General features: G+C 39.1%; 1 protein-coding gene across 1 annotated transcript in view; it reads right to left on the reverse strand.

Annotated features, from left to right (window-relative positions):
• The window catches only part of SORCS2 (sortilin related VPS10 domain containing receptor 2), a 596489-nt gene that overhangs the window by 399390 nt on the left and 170688 nt on the right, over positions 1-26411 (reverse strand). Inside the window, exon 2 of the mRNA XM_068403090.1 lies at positions 3572-3639. Coding sequence (XP_068259191.1) covers positions 3572-3639 — 68 coding nt within the window. The remainder of the gene's footprint in view (positions 1-3571; positions 3640-26411) is intronic.

Consider the following 26411-nt stretch of genomic DNA (forward strand, 5'->3'; position numbering starts at 1 on the left):
CTTCCCTTCTCATCATTCCCTGTTCCACTAAGCAAGGAAAAAAACCCAATTATTTTGAATGATGGGAGAAAAAGAGAGAGAGATGAAAAGGAAATATGGTTTAAAGGATGAAAAGAAAGATGCAGTTTCAAGAAACAAAAGAAGCGATAGATGCCAAGCTAGGATAATATTTACTGATTGGCAAGATCTAAGTGGGAGATTAGCAACATTAAAAAATTAACTTGGTGGGGATTGATCAGGTTATAAAGCAAGTTTATTTTCACTTAGAGACTTAGAGAATATTGTGTCTGGTACGATCTAGCCGGGCAAGATAGAAAGAAGAAAAACATTGGACTGATTCAGGAAATAACTGGACAGGATCCATTCCCACTAGGGCACACAAACCTCACAAAGATTAATGGCTTTTGTCTGCTGACACGAAACCCTATAACATTTCTCACACCTGTTTTACTGTATATTTGTTCTGATGCAAATGAGACAAATGCAAACGAGAATCAAACAAAAAAATGTTTAAAAATATATACATTGTGCATTCTGGGCAGGCTGCCAATGTGAGTACAACACCACGGCTCCATCAGCAAACACGGAGCTTCACCAATTTACACCCAACCATTTTACGCAGAGAAAACACAGAAGTTCCCTGACTTCATGAACAGCTCTGCTCAGTATTTATTTTTATTTTACTTAGTACAAATAATGAACTACATCTCAACAGAGAGAGGCACTATTTGCTATTTTTGCACCAGTCTCATTTCTGCTATTCCAGATCCAGGCACTTTGTAACTCCCCCAGTCTGACAACTGCATGTGCTGCTTTTACACAACGGTGGGCAGAGGCGGAGGAAGGAGGTGAGTCCAGAGCAGAACGCATCTAGGGATGGATCAGCTACCATCCCTGGCCCAAGTGCTAATCTTAAGCACTTGTTTCCTTTCATCTTTTCCATCCTAGTTTTATAAACAACCAAAGCATCTGGTACATCTAAAAGGGCCTGACTTCCCTATGATGCACGCTAGCATCAATTTTATTTGAATGCAGTTCACACCAGTTCTTTACACCAGCTGTTAGCAAGGTCTGAATGACCTTGTTCAAAGTGTTTATGTTCTCAAAAGAAAGCAACATTATCTGAAGCCTGTTTTATGTTTATTTTGAAAGAGCACAGAGTTTATTTTGAAGAGTCTGACTGAATAAATTTAAAAGACTTCTATGGTAGATTAAACTGAAGCATGGATAGCAAAACTTGAAACATATTGCACATGTTGTATAGGCCAGGGACATGTAACAGGAAAGCAATGTGTGCTTGCGTAATCATGGGAGTATCCAAATTGCCATTTGGTTGTCTTCTTTGCACAAGATATTGGACAAAAATTAAAACAGAAACAAACGTGCAATTAATTTCCATCTTGTAAGTTTAAAGGATAATTACAAATGAACCATCATAGCCCCAAAAAGGCCAGTCCTGAGCCAATACCAAGCAGTCTCCATTTGATCTTAGTCTCTTTCCTGCACCTTCCCTTTTTAAGACCACAAGTTTCTTTTTTACTTGAAAATACCCTTGTGTGCCGCATGGACCACTGCCCCTGGCCAGACTGTACTACTCAGCCACTAGTATGACAACAAGGTATTGCAAAGATACGCTGTCACTATGAGAAATCCCACACGGTTAAAACAATGCAGCCTTCTTCAAAACAAGTAACGAGGCTGGTGTTCAGCATGTCCTGGTTATGGACTTTTCCCGCTCCCAGTTCCCTTGCCCACTCCTTTTCTTGGATTGTCTCTATAAAGCTCCTTGCTCACACAGATGAAGGCTGGGTCCCCAGTACAAGCTCTTGGGACAGTATGAAGTTTACAAGTACCTAAGCTACAAGGTATGAGATAACCCATTTGTTTCTACACCTGAAACCTATGGGCTACACAAGAAATTCACATAGGCTCCTCAAATAAGTCTCCTGCCATTTGTAACAACTATTTAGATATCCCAGCAGTACATTTCAAGAATATCACTACTGCTACAGATAACCCAGCAAAACTCGCATAGCAAACATTAGTATCATATTTATTGATAACAATGAAATACTTTCACTTTTTAAGTATACATAATGGGTCTAGCAGAAATTTGTGGTGGAAGATTTTTACAGATACAGAAAAAAGTACAGCACACAAAGCCTATCTAGCAAAACAAAATTAACACATCAGAAGATAACCAGATTTTAGGTGTCTGGATAGGAGCTCTCATTCAATACTGAAGCACTTAAATGAGAATTTCAAATAGGTTCACATGTGTTATTCTACACTTTCAGGTGCATACACCTCTGCAAACAAGCTACTTGTTAACCATTTACCTTGAAAAAACAAGACACCTCAACACAACAACAGCACAGCAAAATTACAGCTATACATTTCCTACAGGCAAGCTTAAAATATATACGCTTGTGAAGGGAGAGAATGTGATGGGAAAATATTGATCTTTATCTATGACCCTGAACTACTATAATCCAGGCTTACCCTAGCCCTAGTTTTGTGGTGATATACACCTGAGAGTGCAATTTGTGCTTACACAGGCAACAAGCATATTGATACCCTAAGTGACAAAGTCCAGAATCCAGAGGAGGGCGACCAAGCTGGTGAAGGGTCTGGAGGGTCTGACCTACGAGGAACGGCTGAGGGAGCTGGGGTTGTTTAGCCTGGAGAAGAGGAGGCTCAGAGGTGACCTTATTGCAGTCTACAACTACCTGAAAGGAGGTTGTAGTGAAGTGGGAGTTGGCCTCTTCTCCCGGGCAACTAGCGATAGGACAAGAGGACACAGCCTCAAGCTTCGACAGGGGAGGTTCAGGTTGGACATTAGGAAGCATTTCTTCACAGAAAGGTTTATTAGACATTGGAATGGGCTGCCCAGGGAGGTGGTGGAGTCACCATCCCTGGAGGTGTTTAAGAAAAGACTGGACATGGCACTTAGTGCCATGGTCTAGTTGACAGGGTGGTATCAGGGCAACGGTTGGACTCGATGATCCCTGAGGTCTCTTCCAACCTGGTTGATTCTGTGATTCTGTGAAATGTTATGGAAATGTGAATCAATTCAGAAATCTTATTTGAATTACTACATGTTCCCAGTTGTCATAAGACACACTATAACCTGCACTAGTTATATTTCATCCAGACAATCGTGACTCCTTCCAAATCAGCATTATTTACTAACCTCAATAGAGCACTCAAGAGCAACAAGAACTCCCAACAGACATATCCCAACACAATATGTATTTCAAAGTTTTTAAATAACTTTGATGCAAAATTTCTAAGAAAATGAAAAGAAATAGCATCTTGTAAAGTGGCATCAGGAAGATGCCTTATACTCTCATCATTGTTTCTACTGTTAAAACTCATTTCAAGCTCTTTCTTATTGAACTGCAGCTCGTTTGAGGAAGAAAAAGTGTAGAAGCTGATGAGAATCTGGATAATCTTGCTATATTAGCATTAATCAGCTACCAAGTCAACTCAGCAGCAGTTTGGAAAGGGAAAAGAGACAGATGTATTCTGAGAAAGGGAGAAAAAGTTACAGGAAAAGCAGAGAACTTACCTCCACAAAGAGCTCTCCACCACTTTCCCCATGTCAGTATGATAAAACTTGGTAAGGATCAGGATCACCTAAAAAGAAAATGAGAATAAATATATTCATATATGTAAACTGCTATAAGAAACAGTAGTAGATCATAGGCAGTGTTATTCTGGTGAACACAAAGGTGAGGTTCCTGAAAATCTAAACTGTATTTCATTTTATTTTTACCTCTTACCAGTTTTGCTTTTACACTCAGTTTTTTTTCCTTTCTCTTTCTGAGAAGAGCGATTTCAGCACTCAAAGTTTTTTGCAAACCTGGGGACTTTGTGAAAGACTGCCCGTTTCACATGAGCAGTGGAGTTGGAATAGTCAGATAAATCCCCCCACCACACGACAGCCTCCAAGCAATTTGTATGACTTTTTCAGCAGGAAGAACCAATCTGATGCTAGTTTAAATTTAGGAAGCAACTCTCTTGGACATCTACAGACACAACTTTTTTTTTAATCCAGTGTTAAAAAATGGTGATTAACTTTGATTATCCAGATAACAAATTCAGGCAGAAAATGAGCTCTAGTCTTCCCTACAAGATCAGATATGAAATTTTCATGTCTGTCATTTTTCATTCCTATAAGTATCACTTTTTTTCCTTCAAGAATCGGCTCGGTGCTCTGTAAATTACTCATCTATGTCAACAACTGCCAACAAAATATACAAAAAAAATTCATCCACAAAACATCTTCAACCTAGAAGAAGAGTCAGCAAGAAACACTTTCCATTCACTCAGCATCTGACAAATTCACTGGTCAAACAACATGAAGCACTAGTCCATGACTGGTGTATCAAGCTGAATGCTATGTTTTATATTTAGATCATTTAAAACAGATTTCCTTCACTTGCTGCCAGTCCATATTAGTGGTTCTTATACCCATGTTCCCACAGCAACCCCACAGAGGTAGAATGGGCAGAACCTCTGGTTCCTTGCACAGCTGTTGGCTTTCTTTAATGCGGGGTCAACACCAGTCTCCAACAGTTTGGAGCATGCTGTTATTTAGCTGGCGCTTCCTCTCCTCCTGACCACCAGATGAAATCTCCAGGAAACAGCAACTGCAGGCATTCACTTCGATTATTCAGGCAATTAATATGCTGATGATACATTTATGCTGCAGTGTCTGCATGCTAGAGCTTGTGAGAAAACAGAATTCCAGACCACGGGTGTTATGTACATGGCATTTTGGAAATAACACAACATTTTGCAGAACTGAGCTATAATACCAGTCTCACTCAGGGTTATCTAAGCCTAATGAAATCACAACACGTATTGACAGGTGTATATTGATATAAGTAAAAGCAGAGACAATCCATAAATCACAAATAGTATTAATCTCTCCTATTCTCAAAAGAGTCACAATCTACCAGACCACTTTGTTGGAATTTCATGATTTACAAAAAAAATATTAAAATAAAAATTTTTTAAAAAAAGGCTTGGTTTAAAATAAAGCAAGCAAGAAGGAAAAAAAAAATCTTTTACTTTTAAATAGGTTACTGCAAGACTTACAAAGCCAAGAGAAAGAACCATTTCCCGAAGGAGACAGTATCTACTGATGAGATTTCTGGCTACAGCCCAAGGACGCTCCATCAGGTCAGCTATTTACTCTATTGTCAGTGTCTTAACTACAGCTTTCTGCTGGTGCTTGCAATTAAGGAGAAAAAGAAAGAAACTTCACTACTGGGAGCATCTATTGGCTCCAATTATTAAGGAAAAAGTTTCAGACCATGCTTTCCTGAGCAATTGAAATTCCTCTTAGGCCACAAAAATTGACCTAGGAGTTTTTTCTAAGAGATACAAGAATGCATATTTGGCGCATGAAAATAAAAAAGAAAATATCAAAAGATATGAAATTACACTTTGTTTCCTTACATTCATGCAGAACCAGACTGAATCCTGAACTTAGTAAACCAACTTTTTTCATCCCTGTACACCCTACAACCATAACTTTTTAAATCCAGATGATTTTCAGCGATGCACACTGGAGCCACTCTGTCACAGGGTATGCCCAATGTTTCATTCCTGCACTGAAGTGGTTATTATCATATACAGAAGATCCTGTTTAGTTACCCTCAATCTACCTGCATTGAACTTAAACCTTATAGAAGCATCAACAAAGCACCTCCCAGATAAGCCATTTCTGTAACTCAGCACCTGTCCTAAGTGTTAAAGACTTTCAGGAACAAGGGGTGGACTCACTGTACTGCTTGGTAGCTGTAGTTCATCTAGGGGACACACACACCAAATCAGAAAGCTACTGTTGTTTCACACACATCAAATGAACGGCTTCCAGGTAATTGCAAACTGCATTGGGGAGCAGCCATATGCAGCAAGATGTCTTATTTACGCTGCAGGATTGGTGCCTTAATCTGCGTCATAGCTCTGAGAAACAGATGTGAATATTTTCCAATCTGACCAGTAAATTAATTTAAGAATTAAAATACCTTATTTTGCATTTCAGAAGTAGGGCAAAAGATTTAGTAGGAAAAACAAAGCCATAATGAGCCATCTTTGAATTCTTAAACACTGTTAGCAGATTCCTGTCACAACCTAAGAAGTATGAGGCTGCTGGGCGGCTGCCCACTATTTGAACTATGACAGTGGATTTCATCCCAATATCTGAAAAATGTAGGTCAGCTATTTAACATATTTTACAGCATTGTCCTCTGGATTGTGGGCATCTTTTCAGGCTAAATAGTGATCCTGCTAACCAGAACAGTGTTTTTTCTCTATTAATAAACAGATCCAAAGAACAGGAGGAATCATTTCGTGATAAAAACGTAAAGGTCTTCAGGATGTCTGGATTCTGTGCGTCATTTGTAAGAGCAGAGCCCTGTTTCACTGATTTCATTTCAATGGACTCCATAATTACAGGCATTTTACAGGCTGGATGGAAGCCAATGGTTCATACACGTGGCTGTCCTAGTGAAAGTGCTTGGGTGGCCCGTAGATGGAGAGAGGCCTGAAGCACAACAGCAACTGAACAATGATCAAGGGAATGATTCTTAACCAGCTCATACTACCATCAGTCATGGACAGCTAAAATAAATCTAGCTTTTTTGTGTTATTATTTTTAGCTAAAATAAATGTAGGCAACAGAGGAGAATTAAGACTCACCACATTCTTTATTCAAAGATGGATTTATAGGGTTACCTAGAGATCTCTTAGTCCATCCAGTCTCCTGTTTTATGAAGAGACCTGTGAAACCATTTTAAACCATTTAATCTTAAATTCACCCACAGTACTTTGAGTTAGTCCCCAGAGTATGTCAATGGAGGGGGCAACAGAAACTCACTGTTGTGTGCTAGGGATCTATGAACACCTGATGGTGCTTCTGGTCAAATATACCTAAGAAAGGTATCCCTTCTGCTTTCATTGCCCTGAAACAAAAGTCCGTAGTCATTTCTTCTTCCCAGATTCCTCAGAACGTGTTTGTTACCAATAACACCACCAAGGCCATTCAACCTGCAACCCCTGAAGGAGGAAAACTTTAATGAAGTTTGAAGACTGGAATGTTGGTTGTTTGGGGGTTTTAAGTAAATACAAATAAACATACATACATATTTTGGTCCCAAATAAAGACATGGATGTCTGGTACAGATCCCTTGCTCAGTATTTGAGCATCACAGACTTCCCTTAGGACCAGTCCTTACTGCACCTTACAGCTTTCTTTTTCTTTTCTTTCTACTGCTTGCTCTGATCCCAGCGCTTGCTGCCCCTTTGCAGCAAGACCGCTGCAGTTTCACCTCTGTCCGGGAATATTAGAATAAACAGAGCATCGTATCTCCAGTTCCCTGCCAGGTTCCCTACATAGAATTCAGAAGACAACAATTTCACCTTTTTCTTTCCAAGAAATTATTTTATTTTGATACTACATGACAGGCATACACCAACCATGTCACACCGTACAAGATTAAAAATAAAAAAGGGAAAAAGGAAAATGAAAACTTTCAGCTTTTGTCACAAAATCAGTGCTCTATTACTTTCTTCTTTACTACAAACTTTGACCTCTCCATAAAGCCGGAGCTGGCCAGTATTTCTCCATATGGGCCAAGGTATGAAGATAATCCCTTAAGATTCCAAAAATCTCATGCAATGTACGTTGGAAGTAAGTTTTCAGTGTAAGTAATAACTGTAACTCTGGTCAATTTGTCTAGGCTGGGAGACCTTGAAGTTCAGAAATTTCTCTAGCTCTACTTTTTCATCCTCCGCCCAACTTCTTTTTTTGGGAGGGGGGGGAGGAGGCGGCGGTGTGCACAAAGGGAATTTTGATCCTCCCATGCCATTCCCCTGTTTCCATAACTTAGTTTCTACCTGGGTGGATTCCCACTGTTACGGTAGTTACAGCTCAAAACTGTTCTACAAACAAAAGAGTTGTAGCGATTTCTGACCCAAAAATCCTTTCTGGATGTAGACCTGTCTTCAGGAATGCACTGGATTTTCAGTGAATTACAGACAGGGAAAACAAATGGAAAATTCCACATATATTATTATCCATGAATAATCAAAGTTAGATTATGATCTACGTTTTTCCCCTCTCCTTTTCTCTTGCTCTCTTCTGAAAATGCTTTGGAGCAAGGCTGGACCAAAAAGAGCAAAAATTCACTTTAAGAGATACAATGTGCTTTTAATAATTTCCTAATAAAATTTTGGCTTTAAAGAAGCCCATTTTAATCCTCTCTTTTCATCACCATGTCAGCTAAGAGGGGCAAGAAAGGAAAAAGGGACGAATTCTACATCAATCACTTTTCCTGCTGTTTATATTTTATCTTTGGGTTTTCTTCCTTTTCTGTGAAGGATTTGCTAAGATCATTCTCTTTTTGATAAACATTGACTTATATGAAAATTCTTTTTTTTTTCCCAGGCTCCCTCCATGACATTTTCTTTCATGGGCCATTCTTAACAGAGATCTCTCTTTTTCTATCTACGTGGCGATTCTTACGGATTAAGCTTTATTTGTCCCCTGCCATTTGTGATTTGAAGGAATTATTTTCTTTGGCATCTATTCAGAAATTTAATAGCAAAAGACTCATACTTTCAAACACATAATTGCAAGTATGATTGCAAGTTTTTGTGTTTTCCTAAGTTTATTAGAAGGTGAGAGCACGCTGTAAATACTTCTTGGCAGCCAGAGCTACCAGGAAAATATACTGCTCAGACAGACTCGAGTTCCTGCAAACTTTTTAGCATCTGCTTAATTTAATTCATGTGAATGAACCCACTGAAATCAAGAGAAGTGTTTACGAGAGTCACTTGAACAGGCACTTAATACTCTGTATGACAGGAACATAAGCTGCTGTTTTGTTCAAGAACACAGCCTAACTCACCTTTTCAGCTATTAAACTATAACTATTTCACTGTAAACTGTAACTATTTCAAGGAGATCGAGATGTTCTAGGCACAGCCTATTAATTCATCACCACCACCCCCTGTACTTCCAAAACTTTCTTGACAACTAATAATCAAAAAACTCCCTAACAAATTATAGGCAACCACCTACTGTTCCAATCTCTCAAGCCATTTCCACTTTTGCAGCAGCAGGCTCTTCAATCATCATGCTAAGGTCGACATTAGTTTTTACATTATTTAAAACAAAGACTCTTATGAGAAAAGTAAAAATCAAGAGATTATTAATATGAAGTCTATTATATGGACCAACTGCCACAATACTATTAACAACCTCATAATAATTTGATTACGCTGGGAGAACTGTAAATGGAAAAAGAGAATTTAGGTTTACTCTGTTGCAGCATTATGATGGAAGGTGAAAAAGGAGACATTTAGACCGTTACACTAAAGGTATTAAGAATTTACTGTATAAGCTTTTACTCCTCTCTGGTAATAAAGTTCATAAAAGTAACCCATGACTTAACATGAAAGACAAAGAATTAGATTTATAGTTCTTCCAACTAAATTGTATTGGGAGAAGAGAGAACTTACTGTGTATGAAGTCACTGACCGGACCAGTGCACTTCTCTAAGCATTAGTAATAATTCTGTACAGTGAATTTATTCATAATTCAAGGCAAGACACAATAACAGCTCAGTTCCTATTGTCTAAGAGGTATTTCTATCCATAGGAGCTGAGTAAGTGCATAGTCTTGAAAGTGGTGGCTGTGATTGCTTCTGGATTCAAAACCATTTTAAATACAGTACTTTACACATTGACCCTGCAAACATTTATACAGAAAAGTAACTTTAAGATATCCAATACATTTAATCCACTATCCATCACAGAACAGGATTATATTGTTAGCACTGTAAAAATACAGAACAAAAAGACAAACTACTGCCTTCACAATCTTGCAGTCCAAGTTCAGAAAAAGAGAAGTCTTCACATCATCAACTACTCATGTCAGATTCTCAGCGCAAGCTCCTAAGAAAATTATGTTTATTTGATGGCACTGCATGGACACTGTATATATATATATATATATGGTTTTGGCTGCTCATCCTTACCTTATAATTCTAAATCCACTGACTGATTTCAGTTGTATTTAACAGAGAGAGAGAGAGCCATATGGCTGAAGTAGCCATACCAGTTTATACCATAGGTCCATCTAGATCAGATTCCTGTCTCCAACAGTGGCAAACAAAAAATACAAAAGTATAAGAACAGGGGAAGCACATAAATAAAGATACTTCCCAAATATATGTTCCAGCCTCCAGCAATTTGCAAGTCAGGCAAGCTGGGTTGTTACCTCTGTTTTTAGCAGTTGGCTGCTTGGATAAGCACAGGCTTCTAGGTGGGACCGACTGACCCATCAACACAACAACAGAGAATATCGTGTTTGTAACTTTTAATGTTTAGTCTTCAAAAATCAAAGCATATGTGAAATTGGTCAACCAATCTAGATTGCTGCTACTCTAACATATTCATGTTGCTACTCATTTCTATAAGCATTAGATGCAGCTCTGAGATTTCTGGGCATGCTGCAGATGCAGAGCTTGCTCAAGCAAATGGGAACTCAATTTGAAGGCCACAGAATTACATGGCCCAAAATTCTATATTAAATCTGCAGCTTAGGAAACAGGATCTAACATTTTAACTACTGTTTCAATTAAACTTTCTGTTCTTTTTCAAAGAGCCTGAAACGATGTCACCTCTGACACATAAGTTTCCAGTTCTCTGCCATTGCCTTTTTCTACACAACCAGAGTCTTTTTAGGTTTAAATATTTAACATAGCATTTGATAAGCTCTTAAAACCACATCTACAAACATGCCAAGAGAATAAATTTCTAAAGTATGAAGTAAGAATATTTTTTCTTAGTCTGGCTTGACTCCTAATTGTAATTTTTTTTTGAAATATAGACTAGCTTTACTTACCTCCTCTAATAATGTATTCTAAATTAAATTAACAATCCTTCCTGCAGAAGCAAACCTATTGTCTGAATATTCTTTTCCATTCCCACGAAAATTCAAGAGGAAGCACAGCTGACATCCAAAGCAGACATATGTAAAACATCTTTATTCTCTTCTGGATGTTTCAGGAATCCAGTATAACAGACAGACAATTCACCTTGGTCATCAATGTTATATAGCTATTCACTACCAGAAAAAGAAAGATCAAATTTTAAGCTGTGTTTGTGAAATACTCCTGGTCTGTCATGCAGTGATACTGCCCAATAGTAAAATACAAAATTTGAAAGTGAGCTTCCAATCTGTATCTCTAAATCCTTTTTCAAAGCCAGAGCTTTTTTTTTTTTTTCCACATTACCATATAAAAATAATTACACTTTTTATTTCAAAAAAAGATATTATTAAGCAAGACATATGGAAACATCTGTAGAGGATACCACAAGCTGGGAAAACTGTTCATTTGACGCAGGGCTGTTGGCAGATATGTTCATAATGGTTACTCTCCCTCACAGCTCCTCTGTCTTCACCAGAACCACAGGATTAAATATCATTGTATCAGATTAACATCATATTTATCAGAGGTTGCATCAACCTACACTGACCTCAAAATTACATTTAATTATCTCCTAGAATGGTTTACGGTGTTCAAATAAGACCTAATTGCCTATCATAAAGAGGCTTTGTAAGACTGTATATGGGAGCAAGAACTTTGACGCTGCATCAAGGTCAGCCAAAGAGTCCCAATGTTTAATATCCTTCTTATCATGAATGACTGGACTTTTTATTTCCTGAATATTGTAGGTACCTGAATTTGTTCTTTATAAATGAGAAAGATAAACATGGCCACATGATCTACAGAAGGGGACAACAGCACACTCCTACCTGAAAGGCGTGCTGCCAGGACAAACATGTTAAAGATCAAGGCAGTTTTATCATAGTGACAGAGCGATGCTGGTTAATATTTTAGTCAGAAGACCAGAGCCATAGCAGAGGCAGATACAAAACTTGTTTTCCACCTTTTGTGATATGGAGCATGCGTGTTGCATTGAACGGCATTAGCATGCGCAGGGGTGCTTTAACACCCCTTACTCCAAAGACAAAATCAGGCCTGGACGATGACACAAAAACTGGGCTGGGGAGGCTGGGAGGGAAGTCAGGGGGTTTGGAATAACACAAACCAGATCTTGGCCCGTTACTTCAAGTGCTGTCTAAAAAAGGTCCTCTAGTCCCCCAGCATGACCACCCTCCCAGTGAGGTGGGCCTGGGTGCCTCTCCAAGCAAGGACCATTGGCTCTGCAGCTTCACAGGACAGACTGGGCCCAATGCCACCCCCTCATCATCCTTTTACTGGGTGGAAGTTGGTCTCTCTACACCTGCCTTTCATTTTAACTGTTCCATCCCTACTCATCCTGCTAAAATAATTAATTTCAGCGGAAGTACCAACCCACTGCCCACAGTATGGTGTGAAAGGGGACCATTCCCACTCAAAGGCCAAGTCTGCCTGCTCCCTACAGCCACATTCAGAATAAATTTGGAACACTTCAAATGACATTAGCAGAATTCAGCTACTGTGAAAGACTGGGAATGACCACCTTTGAGAGGAAGAAGGATGAAAGCTCATTTATCTTCAGCATTATCCCTGAAGCAGCAGAACTTCGTATCTGTGCCAATGGAAAGGGCGTAAAGGAGCTGAGTGAACATCCAGCTGGGTTAGGAGACTATTAGAAAGGGCTTGGGAGCAGTTGGGAAAATTGGTCAGGGGCCAAATATGTCAGAGAAAACATTGGAAGGGGCCGGGGGAGTTCTTGAGAGTTCTCCACATTCAGTCCACAGCCAAACAAGGTGGTTTCCAATTTGTGAGCACTGAGTTTTTGCCAGCTTTCTGTATTTCCTCACCCAGATCTGCCCTAGGTGTTCATTACTTTAAGAGTCACGAGGCCATCAAAGCTAACTGGAATTATACAGCATTATCTGTGAAAAGAAAGAGCTATTTCACAAGGCAATGCCACATCATTTTGGATCCCCAGCTAATGCCGTCCTGTCACATGGACACTATGATTTACTTTAACCAGTATGAAGAATATTAATACAAGCAGTCATCTTAGAGCCAGGTTTCAAATTAGCCTCGCATTCCGATCTTAAACCTCTAATACATTCTAAATGACCTTCAGATCAAGTAGACACAAGCAGGAAAAGATTGCAGGCCCTGATAAATGAGGTCTATATTTCTTTATTTTACCCCAGAAAAGACTTAGGCATTCGACAGATTCTTTGGAGACAGTTTTTGTATGTCAGCATTTAGCAGGCAGTAGCTAGGGCTGCAAAGCAGTTTCAGTAACAAACTCTTAATGTGAAATTCTCCCCCTTAGAGACTGATGTTTTTCATGCTTGGTCTCTCCCCTGTGATTCCAGATTGTTTTAGAAATATGTTAAGAACTTCTTTCTTCATGTTACAAGAACTACTCTTTTCGGTCTTCATAGATATAAGGATAGGTACAACAGTTAAGCAGCACAGGACTTGGAAGGAAAATATTTTTAATTCATGCCTAGAACACTTCTGAACAGTTATCTCTAACACTTATGCCTTCTTGTGGTTCTTTTCTGTAGAAATGCAGTAATTTCAGGCTTCTCACATCCCCTTAACGTAAGGTAGCAGTACTGCCTATTTTACAGTTGGGAAATGGAGGCCGAGATGTATCATTGATTTATCCCACCTAACTTTAGGATGTACCAGCCCCTAAGGACAGAGACGCATACCTCTGGAGATCAGTTTTGCCTATGTAGATCTGAATAGTCCTTTGGAAGTACTTTTTTTCCTATTGATTTACTATGCTGAGGACCTACACTCCCAGCTTGACCCTCTCAGAAAGACTGGATGAATCCGTGCTTAAATGAGTTGCAGAAGTAGTCCAGGCAGAGCAGAAAACAACATGTAAAAAGAGGACAAACTGAGAAGCAGAATCAACAGACACAAAAAATTCTGTGTGCCACTAACCTTAAGGATCTTCTTTTCCAGCACATGATGCTCCCAGACCCAAGTCTTGCATCCGTTCAAGACCACTTACCCTAACACTGGTGCCCATGACTTACAGCAATGCACCAGCACTTTGCAGAGATAGAAGGTCTGAAGTACAGTTCTGTGCTTCTATACCACAGATCTCCTATGTGACATGTAATATAAACTGTGCCAAAACGTCAACATTTTCAATAAGGGAAAAATTCATTTTTACCCTCACCTGCCTTTCTGCCAAGGAATAAATGGAAATCTGAGGAAAGAGTTAGAAGAAACTTATGCAACTATATATCATCTCAGAAGATGCAGCAGACTAGTTTTTGTAACTACTAAAAAAAAAACAAACCCACATTTAATTTCTTCAAAATGGCACATATGACTACGATGTGTTTCATACCAAGGTACTTTATTACAAAACTTAATACCATTAAAGAGTTAAAACTTCTGAACAGTGTACATAACATTTACTGTTGTCCTTCATTATATTGAGCGTCTCTGTGGAAATGCTACTTATTTTCCAGTCTTCTTTTCTAATGAGTTTGTTCTATGTTTGTATTGTAAATGCCTATTTATATTCTCTTTCTGAAACTTACAGCATAGCCTTCTCTGTTTACAAGTCTATAGTCTCTTTCTTATGGAAATTGCCTTATCCCAAAACAAAGAAAAAAAATCTGAACCTTTTAATTCTTGCAAATTTTTTTTTTGACTTTGGAGTCTGGGGTTTAACTGATGCCATGACAGAAAGGCCCTAATAATCAGAGTGCAGAGGAAACAGCCCAAACCCAATAGCAAATTTTCATCTAGATGTTGCTAGCAAATGGGTGTTTTTCTTGCTCCCTCCTAATCCTTCCCTATCCATGCATTTATTTTGAGTCTGATCAAAGGCTGTTTAAACCAATGGGAATCTGGATTAAGCTCATTCTAAACATTATTAAAAGTAAATCAGATCTTGACATTTCTTTCACGAAGGGAAGGATCCAGTGTTGATAAAACCAGCATTTGCAAAAGTTTCATACATTCTGTGCACAGGAAAAACAACCACACTGTATTTTCCACAAAATGCACGTAGCTGTACAAATTTATGACTTTAAATATCAAGTTATAAGGGACTTGAGACTACTCAAAGAGAACAGCTAGGGTTATACTTAATGACGCAAGTTCTTTTTAACCTATAGTGGGAATTTAACGTCTGAAGATCTCTCTAAATAGACATTTCTTACAGTAAAAGTTCACTCACAGTGTAGAAGAGAAAGTGAGCAGAGGTAGACTACTAGAAATTACCTCAGACCTATTATGTCAATCCATGATCACCGATGTATATTTGTTTTTTAAAAATACTGTATTTTGCAAGAATTTTACAAGATTAAAGGGCACAGGAAAAATATAACACCCACACATCTAAAACAACATTCAACTACTTTAATTTCCCTATTTTAGAATAACAACAACAACAAAAAAAAAATCTTTTCATCAGCACAGAAAGAGTATTTCAACGTCTCCCAATCCCATTATCTTCTTAGATAGGGCAGTAGGCCTGTATTTTTCAACAGCAAGTAGAAGGGAAAACATGCTTTCAATTCAGCCCAAGAAATAGCTTGTAGAAGTTTATTTTGTAGACACAATAAAATGAATAAAATATTCACTCAAGATTACTCAGCCACCTCCTGAAGACAGAAGCATGTCAAAAGCTGATCAAGGCTTGGGGGGAAAAAAAGAAAAAAATCTTCTACTTTCCCTGCCAGTTCTTCAATGAACTTTCTCTCATTGGGAGAACAGTGACATTTCTTCAGGAGGAGCAGTGTCAAAAATAAGGAAACAAAAGTTTATTTCAGCTAAAATTTGACTTTCAACATTGAAACACGTGGATGGTATTCCAACGAAAGCTCTTGTGCACAATATAGGAAAAATACAGATCAAAATGGCTCAAGGCTTTCTTTCAGACACTTAAAATGAGCAAGCATAAGACATTACAGTATCAGTTAATTAATACAGCATCTTTATTACTGCTATATGAAGAAAGAAATTATAAATGTTAAAGTTCAGTGCTGGGAGACATTAACTCAGTCCAGATATTTCTCACCTATATCCACAAACCACCCAGCTCAGAGACCTACTCACAGAAACCCATGCGATTTCAAGGACACTGATTCCCTATCAGCAGGGAAAGAAGTCAAGTCCCCTCCATATTCCCTGGTCCAGAGAAGGTGAAAGTTTCCTCTAATCTCTGTGACAACAAATAAACAGCAATTTACCTGAAATTATATTTTTCGTGGCTTCCCTCTCCCTTCCTCAAATCACGACACAAGCAGCCTGAAGTGCATTGCTCAGGGAAGAGAGATAACACATACTGCTCTTCATCAGTTGCACTAAATAACTAATGCACCACAGGATGATGATCAAAAAATTTTTGAACAAAAGAAAGAAGAAGTCCAGAGTATGGATGTAAAGGACATAGAGGTCTACAGTGAAAAAATAGGAATCACCAGGAACCTGGAAATAATGTGAACTCCCCATGAATAAAATAGACAGTAAACGTGCTACCAGAGAAATGCATCAACCAGGAAGGGGAAAACAGATGCTTAAACACATTAGTTCAGTTCTTTGGTTCCTATTCAGCTCAAGCAGTGTCCATTTTTTCCACGGGTTAAGCTGCTTGGAGAACTGTCAGTCCCTATGAAATATTCACTCCTCAGTGCCTTAAGAGAAATAGCTTAGGGAAATGTGCAGGGTCTCTGATCACAGCTTAGGCAAGTCTTAATTTTGGTGTTAGTATCCTGGTACCTAGGGTTGCCTGTCTTTCCTTTTTTTTTATTATTTTCTCAGAGGAAAGAATACTAACAGTCTGTGGCTGTGCATTACCGGCTAATATGAACAAGGACTGAGAGATCTGCAAACTGAATACCTAACTCACTGTACCCAGGAGCAGCGTTATGGCCAATGAGAAGCTTACACTGAAGTTTGTAAAATGGATTCGTGTCTAAAATCAAGACTAGATGCTGAGTCTTTCTTTTCTTAAAAAAAAAAAAAAAAAGAAGCAACATACATACTCCTCCCCCCACAAATCAATGCATTATAGATACATTCCTCTGGATTGGTCTTTAATTATTAATTACCATTGAGCTTTGCAGTGACTCTCGGAGTTATTTCACACTGACAGACTAGAGAAAAGGGTCCATCCCACTTCAGCAAGAAGAGGGGTAGGGGGGTGGACAAAAGTAAAAAGGAGGGGGGAAAAAAAAAAAACAAAATCAGTAAGCCTCCAAGACATTCTGTTTATTTTATAGTTTCAGCAGATAATGCTGTTTAAAATTTTATTTTCAACACCAAAGGAAAAGGACAGACATAAAAAATTAAATAACTGCCTATAGCTAAATGCTTCTTATCCAGAACACTTAGAATTGAGCTGCAAATCCATGGAAATAGAGATTTCTTGAAGAAATTGCAACTACAACCTCAATTTCAGTAATGTTCAATACAGTAAAATATAACAGTCCTCATAGCAGGTAATGGCAGATAATGATCACAAAAGCTAAATGTTTTCTGCCTAAATTCATAATGAACCCAAGTGGATAAAGGCTACGACGCAAATATTTGCTAGTGTGGGAGACAAGGTAATTCTTTCCTGAACTAAAAAATTAAGAAAACTTAAAAAAAAACAAAACAAAAAAAAAAAAAACAAAAACAAAAAAAAAAAAAAAAAAAAAAAACAAACCAAAAACAAACATGTTTTTACAGAAATAAAACACTTTGCTTCCCAGCGGTGGTTCCTTTTTACTATTAAGTGAATGATTTCTGTACATGGGCATCTCAGAGAGCTTATACGGCATTTTGTAGTCTAGCTATTAGATTCAGTAAAATGTAGGTAGGTTCTTGTAGGTAGGTTCTTGCTCCTAAGATGTACCTGTAGCCTAATCTACCCTAACATTATTTGTATTTTGTATAAGATCCTATGATTCTTCCTGAAGGTTTATGCATCAGAAACAGGCATGAAATTCTGATTTATTATAAATTATTATTTTGATACTTTACTCTTATATTGGGAAGGGGGAATGGGGACAAAATTCCCACAGTCAAAATGTTTGCCTGTGACACAGGGGTAAGGAGAAGATGGTCTCCTGATGGAGCAATGAGGTAGCAACAACTCTGGGCAGCGAAAACAGCCCTCATAAAGCAAAAAACACAATCATATTTCCTGAAAATGCTCGCTTTATAAAGAGGTGGTAAGCCAAAGATCTAGGTTCTATTGCATCCATTATCTCAGGCACTGTCTCATCCCAGGCTGTGGCTCTCCTCAGCTCATACGTTTGTTAGAGGGTGCACTCAGGCAGACAGGACTGCAACTACAGTCAAGCATGTGTCCAGGAGGAGAAGGGATCTCTCCTCACTTCCTGCAGATTGATGCTCTGAGGTGTCGGATAATTATCATCTTGCTTGAGAGTTGCAGCCATTACAAACACTAAAATGACAACACTCAAATGGCCCTCGAATGAAAAGAATAAACTGAAGGCATAGAATCACAGAATCGTAGAATGGTTTGGGTTGGAAGGGACCTTAAAGATCATCTAGTTCCAACCCCCCTGACACAGGCAGGGACATCTTTCCTTTAGACCAGGTTGCTCAAAGCCTCATCCAATGTGGCCTTGAACACTGCCAGGGAGGGGGCAGCCACAACTTCTCTGGGCAGCCTGTTCCAGTGTCTCACTACCCTCCCAGGAAAGAATTTCTTCCTAAGATCTAATCTAAATCTACCCTCTTTCAGTTTAAACCCGTTACCCCTCGTCCTGTCACTACTTGCCCTTGTAAAAAGTCCCTCTCCTGCTTTCCTGTAGGCCCCCTTCAGGTACTGGAAGGCTGCTAGAAGGTATCCTCAGAGCCTTCTCTTCTCCAGGCTGAACAAGCCCAACTCTCTCAGCCTCTCTTCATAGAAGAGGTGCTCCAGCCCTCTCATCATCTTCGTGGCCCTCTTCTGGACTCGCTCCAACAGTTCCATGTCCTTCTTATGTTGGGGCCCCAAAGCTGGATGCAGTACTCCAGGTGGGGTCTCACGAGAGTGGAGTAGAGGGGCAGAATCAACTCCCTCAACCTGCTGGCCATGCTGCTTTTGATGAAGCCCAGGATGCGGTTGGCCTTCTGAGCTGCAAGTGCACATTGCTGGCTCATGTTGAGTTTCTCATCAACTATCACCCCCAAGTCCTTCTCCTCAGGGCTGCTCTCATTCCATTCTTTGCCCAGCCTGTATTTGTGCTTGGGATTGCCCCAACCCACATGCAGGACACCTTGCACTTGGCCTTGTTGAACTTCATGCATCTCACATGCAAAGCCCAAAGCTAGAAGGGATCACCTGGTCCTTCTTGTCCAGCTTCCTCTCCTCCTTCCCTTCCAGATTCAAATACATGTAACTCAGAAACATGCTTAAATTAAGCACATTGTTCAAAACACAGCTACCTGCATTTCAAAACTCATACAGCTCCTACACCTTCCTCTAGTAAAAAGTCCCAGTATTTATGCAGACAGCCAGGTAATGATGACTTATTTCTAGATTAAATTCGTCTACCTTCGATCTTTAGCTACAGGATCTTGTCATGTCCTTGTATAGGAGATTAAAAGGCCCCTGCTGACAAATATATTCTCCATATATAAGTACTTATACACAGCAATCACATCATTACCTCTTGACCTTTTCTCTTTGGTAAGATTAATGACTGGTTGGCCTCCCTACAACTCACTCATAAAACTTATTTTCAAGCATCTGGATCATTTTTGTGGGTCCCCTCTCCACCCTCTTATCTTCAGAGTGTGTCCTCTAGAAGTGAAGACACTTCTGAAGTGAGGGCACCAGATCTGAACAACATCAGCTACCACAGGGAGAGGCAAGTTAATTTCCGGTCTTGTACTTGATATACCCTTTATGGACAGCCGACAAGCAGCTTACAGGAGCCTCATAACACATCTCCATGAACAGTGATTCCAGGATAAGCCAGCATAGTGCTGCTGTTGGAGAGCTATGTTAAACATTTTGTTCTTCTTTCCCTAAAAGGGAAAGATCACTTGGCAAGCACACCTAATAAAACTAGGGCACGCAGAGAGGGGATTAAATGAACGCAGATACATACAAAAATATTCAGCATTTTTTCATCCACACCACAAGGTTCTCCCCAAGAAACCAACAACTTTCCAAGCCCAGACATTATTCATCTCATACTCCAAAGAGCTGTTACTAATCTGTCTCCTCTTGTTTAGCCTTCGGCTTTCTAGACCTACACCTACACCTCCAGCAATAATTATTCTAACTAGTTTCTGCTTCCCTGGGCTAATTGCCAATAGAATCCAACTGATTTTCTGCAGAAGAAAGAGCAAATTTGTAAAGAAAAAGTCTGCATCTGGAGACAAGGAGGAAAAAAAAATATGAAAGAGAACAATCTTCCAAGTTCAGTTCATAAATAGAGGCAGGAATTTCAGCAAAATTTCAGAACAAACCTCATGAGCCCTCTTTGCCATACCAGTTCAGTTTAAGTACATGTTGAGCTAGCTACTCCCAATAACGTTACGTTGACTTCTGGGTTGTTACTTCCCAAAGCAGCCTTCTACCCTGAGAATTTTATATCCATTTTTTTATTTCCTGAGGTACTGCTCTTCATCTGGCTCTATTAATATAAATTTTGCTGGAACTTTTTAATCTAATCAGCCATTTCAGATTATCCTTGCAACAACCTTCATTATTTTAGCAGTTTTCATTCCATCTACAAACTTAACAGCAAAATTCACATCAGTGTCCATATTGGTAATTGAAAACACAGAAATACTGACTAACATTGGATTCAGAACTAAAGCCTAGAAACTAAGGCAATGAGTTTTCACAAAATTGTGAATTAAGTCCCCACTGCTTCCTGAGGGAGATTCTTTTTTCTTCTGTCACTTTCCCCAAACGAACTGCTATAGCTAGTGGAAAACATGCTCTGACTTCTGTAGCTGACAGACCTGCCTTGGATTGTAAACACCCAAGACCCTTTTTTCAACACTAACCTATCATTTGAATTCACAGCTTTTAAGGAAACACCATGTGTCCCAACTGTCATATTTATCCAACACTAAAAAGCCTACCAGGAAAAATAAATTTTATTCTCATAACGCAATGGGTTACATTCTTAATTGCAGAACTGGAAACAGTTAAAAAAGAAAACTGTTCACTGCATTACATCATGCTTAGCACTAAAGTGGCTCCAGTGTTTCAGTTAGCTTGAGGGCTTGCAATGTGCTTGCTCCAATCAAAGACATACTCTCGCTCATCTCTCTATAACTCGCTTCTTTGTCACCTCTCCAGGAAGATGAAGCTTTAGAATTTGTACTTGATATCACCATTATAACCAAGTACTCTCTACCTTCCTCTCTTCTTCCAAACTGGGTTTCTCTCCTATCCCTTTTTTCTCAGAACTGGAATACAAGGTGCAAAGGCAAAGATACACGTAACTCACCCTTCCAGGTTGCATTCAGCTTCTCATGGCAAGTTTGGCATATAAACCAAGTCCCCTTACATCCAGGTAAGTTGTGGGGATCCTACCATTTATATTTATCATGCAGCAACTCCCTGTCAACAACCTTGTACAAAATCTAGAATACTGTGTCCATTTTTGGGATCCTGCTGTGAGTCCAATAGAGGATCACGGTTAGAGAGCTGAAGCACATGACAGATAAGGAAAAGGAAGGTTGCTCCATTTGCGTAGCAGAGAAAAGACGACTAAGGCAGCATCTTCCACTACCAAAAGAGAAGAAAGAGACAGACTCTTCCTCGAGTCTGAGAACAAGAGAAGAAAACCATAAGCTGGAGGCTAAATTCCAGTGGGATATAAAAGGAAAAATGTTTTCACCATGAGAATAGTTAAGTCCTAGGACAGGTCGCCCGATGAGACTGAGGAACTTTGATCCTTGGAGATCTCAAAACATGCCTGGATCAGGCCCTTAACAACTTTATCTCACTTTTGACATAAGCCCTACTTTGAGCAGGAAGCTGGATCAGATGACCTCCAGATGTCCCTTCCAACCTCCATTATTCTGCAGTTCTATGTCACATGAACTGCTTTTAAATTAATCTCATGTCAATATCATATTTTAAGACAAAAGATTTCTTGATCAAATTTTTAAGTCTAAAACTTCAGAGGAAACTAAGTATATTTTATTACAATAACCACTTTCACCATTTTGTAAAGAAAACAAAGGTTTTATTCTCCTTTTAATAATGGCTTCATAAAAACATATTTGAATAATTTATAACATATCAATTCTACTACTGCTGTTGAGGTTAGCTCTTCTCACTGTGATAAGCAGACAGTAGAAAGTCTTGGTTTTCCAGAGATGAAGCAAGTTCAGAGATAGCATTTCTACTCAGACAGTGCAATGTCTAACTCAGTTTCATGACATAATTCGTGGGCAGAGTACTGAGTACATTGCTAAGTTTCAGCTCTTTTTTACCTTTGCTTTTACCTTTTTATCCTCTCTCATTATCCCAGAATGGCAACAGAAACCCTACAGCTACAATAACTACAGCTTAACCTAGACCCCTTGAAAAAAATTTAGAATCATAGAATCATTTTCGTTGGAAAAGACCTTTAAGATCATTGAGTCCAACCGTTAACCTAGCATTGACAAGTCCACCATTAAACCATGTCCCTAAGCACCACACCTACACATCTTTTAAATACCTCGAGGGATGGTGACTCAACCACTTCCCTGGGCAGCCTGTTCCAGTGCTTGACAACCCTTCCAGTGAAGAAATGTGAATTTTAGTATGAATTACTCACTTATGACTAATAATAGTCCCTTCCTCCCCCAAAATTACTTTCTTTAGCAGATCAATAGTTGTACCCAGTGATTTGGTCCCAGTCATTAAGCAGGTCAGTGGCAGAGGTGGGATCAGAGCTGAGGCCTCATAGGTACACCACCTTTACCACTTGACCATCCTGCCTTCACACATCTCAATCACTTTTTCCAGCGAGATACTATAATTAATTTGTATATATTGTTAAATAAATCAATAAATAACAACAATAGGCTTTAATAATTTGTGAGATTAAACATTATGAATTTAGGAGTATTTGTTATAGAGTAGCAAGTATATTTTTATTGTGATCCTTGCAGTTGAGCCAATAATTCTCCCCAGAGAAGGAGCAAGAAGTATTCTCACTTCTTTTCCTAAGCACCGTTATATACACTCTTTGCAAAGGGGGGACACTAGATACCATTGATAAACTAATGATCTTCCAATACACAGTCTATAAAATGTTTTGAAATATTCTGGATGAAACATTGCATTGAAATATAACACCACATCATACGCTGTCATTTTAAAGGCAAAACTATATGCACTTGTAGTATGCCTTTCACTCAAATTCATATCACTGAAAAGCAAGGGGAGAAAGGTAGTGGCAGGATGGCTCGTTTTGACAAAGTACCCTGTAGCAACCATACCAATTAGGTTTGCATAGATCTCCAAGTGTGAGGCAGTTAATGAAACACTGATCATTTTCCTCAACTCTAACTTAGACACGTTAATTAAAAATTAGAGGAAATCATCATCATATAAAATGAGTTCACTGAGAGAGAGTATAAAAATACCTACCAGCCAGTGCTCTGTACACGAGACTTCTTTTCAACACTAATTAAAATGGATATTTCTGCACATGGAAGTCTACCCAATGAAACGCAAATAATAGCATGAGTTTAACATTTAATGATTTCTCTGTTAAAGAGAAGGCTTTCATTCAGAAATGCTATAATTTACTCTGAGTAAGATCCACTTAATCATCATGTTTACTGCCTCCTTTTTCTTCCCACATTTCCTTTTTCTAGCCAGCCATGCAATTGGCAATTTAAGATTTAAATTTTGACCGCTTAAGCCTTTATCTATTGCATTTCCCAAGCCCCATCTTTATTTTCCTCCTCGTACCACAAATGATCTAGCTGAAAGTCTTCCATAGCTGACAAAATGAGCTGTTTCCACCAGCAAATAAAACACTGACGAGTACAGCTTCATCCCACAGTGGAGGAATTCACCCTGGCAGCAGGGTGAGTTCAGTTCAGCTGCACAAGTAAAAAGAAATGGGGTCACAGAAGGCTTTGCAGAGGGAGGGGGAAGAAGCCAGGTCAAAGGGAGTAAGGAGAAGAGGGGAACTGGTCTGGAGGCTCACGTCCTGAACACAGGAAATTCAGATAGAGTTCCTCTGATGGCAAAGTTTCAGCCTCTTGAGGAAGTCTCCTTCACCTTAACTCCCCTTGAGCAGAGTAAAGATACAGTAATTCTTTGTTTTCCTCACATAGTCCTTGGTTTGCTAAAACTTTATTGTCTTTGAGACAAACGCTTTCTCTCATACATGTGTAAAGCATTTAGTGGGATGAAATTCTGACCTTGACTGAGATCTTAAGGAAATACACAGCGGTTAGCAAAATTAAAGGATGTAACATCCAACACTCCATAGACTGGCCATGCCAGGATTAAAACCACTATGTATTTGTCATCTCCGTCTTTCTCCTGTCTGTCTCTTCCCAGATAGCCCCAGTTCCCAGTCTACCACAGGAATCTCTTATTACCCAAACCAGCTTCTCATGCCTGTGTATTCACAAGCAAAGCTTCTAACTTAAAGAAGACTATTTTTAGCTAGTGTGCCTGGTTTCCCTGGTTTCCCAGAGCGACCAGGGCTATAGCTGCAAAGTATGTCTTTCACATCTCTTACCGCAATGAGGTGTAGCAGCCAGACTGGGCAGCAGGGCTGCTACAGCAGAATGAGTGAGCAGGATCTGCCCTGAGCACTCACTTGGCTCTAAGATAACATTAACTCTTTCAAACACATTTCCTTAAATGAAAAATTTAACAGACTGCAAAGACAAGACTGAATCTATACCCTACATTCATAACAAAATGATTAAACAAACTTCTTTTTATTAAGATGTACATGAGTGGATGAGCAAGGGGAGATGAGTCACTTACTGTCTGAGTCCAGAGAGATTTGTGTTAAATCCATCCTGCTACTGCAGATGAAGTGGAAGGAGTCTGGGCTAGTAGCCCACTATGAAGAAGAAAGAAAATAATGGTGTATTGTGAAAACCACAATGGAGGCTAATGGCCAAGAATGCCATGAATCGCTGTCTTAAACAACGCTCCTAATAAAAAAAAAAAGCCATTTACAAAGTATTTTTATTGTTAAACTGCACGCAAACATGCAGAGAAGACCTCAGAACCTTTCAGAGCAAAAGGACCCATAGCTTAAGAAAAAAAAACCCTAAAGAAAAGCAATGCAGCTGCAGCAAGTGGCCACAGCTCACTGCAACAAACATGGACTTGTTCAGCTGCGTGAGCAACATTTTCCGAGCCTGAATGGTCACTTTCTCTAATACTCATCATAAACTTAAAATGACCCTTCCCTACCACCCTGCGCAGAGTGCTCAAAGGGGACCAAAATCATGACCTTCAGGAAGCACAGAAACACGGGCTTCTATTTAATGAAAGGAGTTTAATATATTAGTTGTGCCACAGAAGGGACAGGCAAGTTCACATAGTTCCCTACTGCACAAGATGTTCCTTCAACAAAAAAAGCTCAGCCTAAGTGTGCAGGATTCCCAGAATCGGAATCCCATCCAGCCAACGCTCTGCGACAGTCCAAAGGGGAGTCAATTAGGAGAAGCCAATCCTGCACTTCCAGCACAGAAACCATGATTCACAAAGCACCTAGGCACATAACAAGTATTCATCGAATTAGATCCAAAGTCCTAAAACTCATTTCCTAAAGAACAACTGTGTTGCTGGCCTAGACAGCAGCAATTCGCTCCAAACCAACTTTTATTCCATTCATGCCATGGGCTAGCAAACATCGTTGATCAGTTGCAATTTAGAATTAAAGAAAAAATGCATTGCAACAAGGTTTTTTTTAATTAGTCTGTTTTTTAATTCTGATAGTCCTAAACAGGGTTCAGTTCTTCAAACATAACTGAATTTTAATGCAATAAAGAAGAGTGCCATTTAATTGATGCTCAACTAAGATTTCTTTTATAACACACACAAGAACTTTGTAAATGATCTCCTACATGCCTGTAGCACCTTGGAAGCACCCAATATTTCAAATCTATTTATGGTATTAAAGGGTAATTGGATAAGCTGTGAGTTGTTTCTGTCATGCATCTGTAAATATCAGAGCTGTCATGGGTAATTTTTTTTTAAAAACAAACAGACACTTAATTTCAGCATCTAATTCTTGCCCCCACAAGGATGACACTATCTAGGTTCATTACACTGATGAATTTCTGTTTTTAAGAATATCTCAGTGTGAAAGATGATGACTGGCATTTAAGTTAGGATAAAATTCTTCCCACAAAACAAAAATTGGCTGTTCTGATTCTTTTTTCTTTCCTTCTCTACAGACTCAGTGGTATATGAATATCTCCTGTTACATGAAT

The sequence above is a fragment of the Nyctibius grandis genome, chromosome 6 (genome assembly GCF_013368605.1).
Source record: "Nyctibius grandis isolate bNycGra1 chromosome 6, bNycGra1.pri, whole genome shotgun sequence".
NCBI lineage: Eukaryota > Metazoa > Chordata > Aves > Nyctibiiformes > Nyctibiidae > Nyctibius > Nyctibius grandis.